The sequence below is a fragment of the Arachis ipaensis genome, chromosome B05 (genome assembly GCF_000816755.2).
Source record: "Arachis ipaensis cultivar K30076 chromosome B05, Araip1.1, whole genome shotgun sequence".
Lineage (NCBI taxonomy): Eukaryota > Viridiplantae > Streptophyta > Magnoliopsida > Fabales > Fabaceae > Arachis > Arachis ipaensis.
The window spans coordinates 20,788,808-20,792,832 of NC_029789.2; the positions used below are offsets into that span (position 1 = coordinate 20,788,808).

Below are 4,025 nucleotides of genomic sequence, written 5' to 3' on the forward strand. Positions count from 1 at the left end.
AAAAGGGCCAACTCAAAGGGTTGGCCTTCATCCAGTACCAGCCTTCATCCCAAGAAGTCGGTACTAAACACGACCTGCTCCAAAGAAGTCGGACACGAGGGTTAGCTGGCAGATAACACTCATTCGAATGAGTAACTGCCCCTAGAAACTCTCTAACCACTTCATAGAGCCATATCTTAACCTCCCTAAGATATGGGAACGGTTATCCACCTAAAAAGGTGGCACTACTTCAGCGGTGGTTATTGGTTCACCACTATAAATACACTGACACTATTCAGGTATCTCTAAGTCCCAATATTCTCTAACCTGCTCACACTCTTGCTAACTTAGGCATCGGAGTGTCTTCGCAGGTACCACCCCCCATTCTTTCACACGCACAAGTCGGACGGAGGAGCACCGAGTAGCAAATCCACTCGAAAGCCACCTCCTTCATACGTTTGGGCCAACCAACGCCATCCAGCCCATTAATCTCCGGTTACCCACCGTAACAATATATATATAATTAATATATACGTATACATAAATAAAAAAATTATTATAATTTCATGAACTCTTTTATTTCTCAAACAAATTTATTTTAATTATATTACAATTAGCTCATGAATAATACATGATTATATTAATTTAAGAAAATATCTTCATTATAATTATATCAAATCAATATTTAATGCATTATTAAACTATTTATCAATCATCGATATCTTTAATCATTCTAATTATATCAATTGATTTAGTTCTAATTCTAATTTAAGTGCAATAATTTTATTAAGAGATAGTTAATGCACACATTAATAGTGACCCATTTAATAATAATAATAATAATAATAATAATAATAATAATAATAATAATAATAATAATAATAATAATAATAATAATAATAATAATAATAATAATAATAATAATAATAATAATAATAATAATAATAATAAGGTCTACATGATACATGCATTATATTTTAAAAAGATAAAATATATTTTAAAAAAAATTAGGATATCAATAATAAATTGTGATTAATATCAATATCAATAACTAATTCTTATAATTATTTTTTGTGCTACTAAAGGCTACATATAGTGTTTTTTTTTGTAGAATAAAAAAAATTGTGATTCATAACATTTTCGTAAAGTTATATCGTATGGACACAAGATTAATTAGATAACAAATTGAATTTTAATTAATATATTTTATTTTCTGCTCATATTTTTCATTAATTATTTTATTTTTTATATTTACAATAAATATTGAATGTAAAAAAGAAAAAAATAATATTGAATATTATCTAAAACAATAGCTCAAATGACATAGTCTCTCTATATTCAATTAAGAAGTTGCGAATTTGAGTCTCCATATCTTCGGTAAAAAAAAAAATTCAACTAATAACTCATCAATTAACGCAACAAATTAGTAGACCAATAATTTAACTAGTTGGATCCGATTTAATTCTTATAACTATGGATTAAATATATGAAGGGGCCGTAACTATGGAGCTCATCAATTAAATCAATAAATTAATAGACCATTCTTATTACTATGGATTTTTTTTTTGGGACTTGATAACTATGGATTAAATACATGAAGCGGGAATCTGGGTAACGAAGCGGCCCGTAACCCGTTGGAGAGAAGACTAGAAGAGTGGTCCAGTCAGGGATGGAGAAGGGCAGGGGAACGGTTGCCAACACGTATTTATTTCATTTACTCACTCGGTCCTAACAAGTAAGGAGAGAAAGATGTACTATCTACTGAAGACAGAGGCGTCTGAGTGGTCGTGGGAGGACCAAGCAGCCAACGGAGGCATAACCAAGTGGGATGGAGTCAAGAACAGGCAGGCCCAGAACTACCTCAAGTCCATGTCCCTCCACGATCTCTGCTTCTTCTACCACTCCGGCAACAAGGCCCGCCGCATCGTCGGAGTTGTCACAGTGGTGCGCCAGTGGTACCAAGAGGGGGACGCCGGGGGTGCTGTCGACGTCAAGGCGGTGGGAGAGATGCGGAGGCCGGTGGACCTAAAGGAGATCAAAGGGGATCCTGAGATGAAGGGCTTCGCTCTCTTCAGGCAGCCTAGGCTCTCAGTTGTGCCCGTGCCGGACCACATCTGGAACAAAATCTGTGCTCTCGGAGGCGGCTACGAAGGTGACGCTCACGCTGCTACCACATCCTCTGCGTCACCGATTTGATTTTTACTTTGTAAATTCACTAAATTGTAACTTTTTTTTTTTTGGTGTTGCTTTGTAAATTGTAACTTCCATCGCTGTTCCTAACTTCTGCTTTTTTTTTTGGACAGTCAACTTCTTTCGTCTCCCAGTTGTTTTTGTTTTTTTCAAATTGTGGGTTGTTGAATATGGCTTGCCTAGCATCAAAACTTTATTGGGCCTGCGCATGGTGCTTTTCCCTCTCTTCTAAAATCTAATCTCCCAACTTGTTGGGCTACTTTTCCTAAAGGAAAAAGAAAAAACCAATAAAAGTTAAAGGGTTGGGCAAATAATTAGGGTTTTTTTTTTCAATGCTAAAATAAAAAAAATTTTATTTTACCAAAAAAAAAATGAATTAGAGTTTAATTTCTGAAATACTTTTTTTTTTGGCATTTAGTTTAGTTCGTCCCACCCCGCGAATCTGGACTTCTATATTTTTATAGGGTTTGTGGCATTTTCTGGTGAACTTCACTGGGTAGGAAGAAAAGTTAAAAAGTTAAATACTAGACAATATCGTTAACCTCAATTACAATATAAGAGTACACAAAATTATATAAAAATAGTGTTCCTATAAAAATAGTGTTCCCCAACCACTTAATTTAAAAAAAACTTAGTTTAGTTTAAAAATGGTTGTCATTGCCATTGACAATATTAAAAAAGTCATGTTTATTGCTTATCTAGTATTCAATTCTCTAACTCTTCTTTTCATCCAAATTAAACCAAACTAGATTTTTTTAAAATTAAGATCATGATATATATATATTTTTTAAATTAAAAGCACAAAATTAGGAGTATATATTTTTCCTAATTAAAAACACAGAAGGAATTGAGAAGCATAGAAATTTGAAATTTGTCGGGAATAAGACGAACTTATCTCCACAAAAAAGGTTAGATTCAAGAAATTAAAAGTTGAATAATTTTTTGGGAGAAACAATTTTTTTTATTTTAGAATAGAAAAAAATCCAATAATTACTCCCCAAAAAACTTAGTTAAACTCTCAATAAAATTTAATATTTTATTTTATTAGATATATCAATTCTGATGTTAAATTTTAGTAAAAAGTTAGACAAATCAATTTTTATCATTGTTTCATAAACACATATTAATTTTTAAAAAATTTAAAATTCTCATATCAATTCTTTTATATAGACAAATAATCTAATTTGAGAATTAATATGTCTAATGAAATAAAAGTTTGGACACTAATTTAGTAATTAAAATTTATTAAAGACTAAATTCTCTCCCTAAAATTTTCTTATGGACTAATTTGAATATTACTCTAAATAAATCCATATATCACCAACAAAATATAAATAAATGCATGTTTTTTTAAGGAACATAAGGTTTTGCTTTTTTACCATATATTTTGCATATATTTTTATCAAAGATAAGGAGATTCAAATTCGCAACCTCTTAATTAAATATAAGGAGACTATGTCATTTGAGTTATAGTTCATTGGGTGTTTTTTGCCATTTTGCATAAATAATGAGAATTGAAAAGATGATTTGTATTTTGTATATATATTTTTGTTTTTAAAATACTCTTTATTATTGAGCTATTTATAAGATTTCAATTCAATTTCGTGTGTGTATAGAATATAAAATAATCACAAGATAATTATGTTTTTATGCAAAACTAATAGATGAAATCAACAAATTTTTGACATATTTCGCTAAATTCTTTAATATATTATTTATATTTTAATTATTATTTTAGTATAAAAATACTTTTATGTAAAACTAATAGATGAAATCAACAAATTTTTGACATATTTCGCTAAATTCTTTAATATATTATTTATATTTTAATTATTATTTTAGTATAAAAATACTTT

At 29.9% G+C, this 4,025-nt stretch overlaps 1 protein-coding gene across 1 annotated transcript; it reads left to right on the top strand.

The window, feature by feature from the left end:
• LOC107643295 (thymocyte nuclear protein 1) lies at positions 1,540-2,393 on the top strand. The gene is made up of 2 exons (XM_016346892.2): positions 1,540-2,189; positions 2,234-2,393. The coding sequence occupies exon 1, from the start codon at positions 1,729-1,731 to the stop codon at positions 2,173-2,175; it is 447 nt and encodes a 148-aa protein (XP_016202378.1). The 5' UTR covers positions 1,540-1,728; the 3' UTR covers positions 2,176-2,189; positions 2,234-2,393.

Coding starts and splice junctions, on each gene's coding strand:
- LOC107643295 (XM_016346892.2), top strand. CDS start 1,729: ATGTACTATCTACTGAAGACAGAGGCGTCTGAGTGGTCGTGGGAGGAC.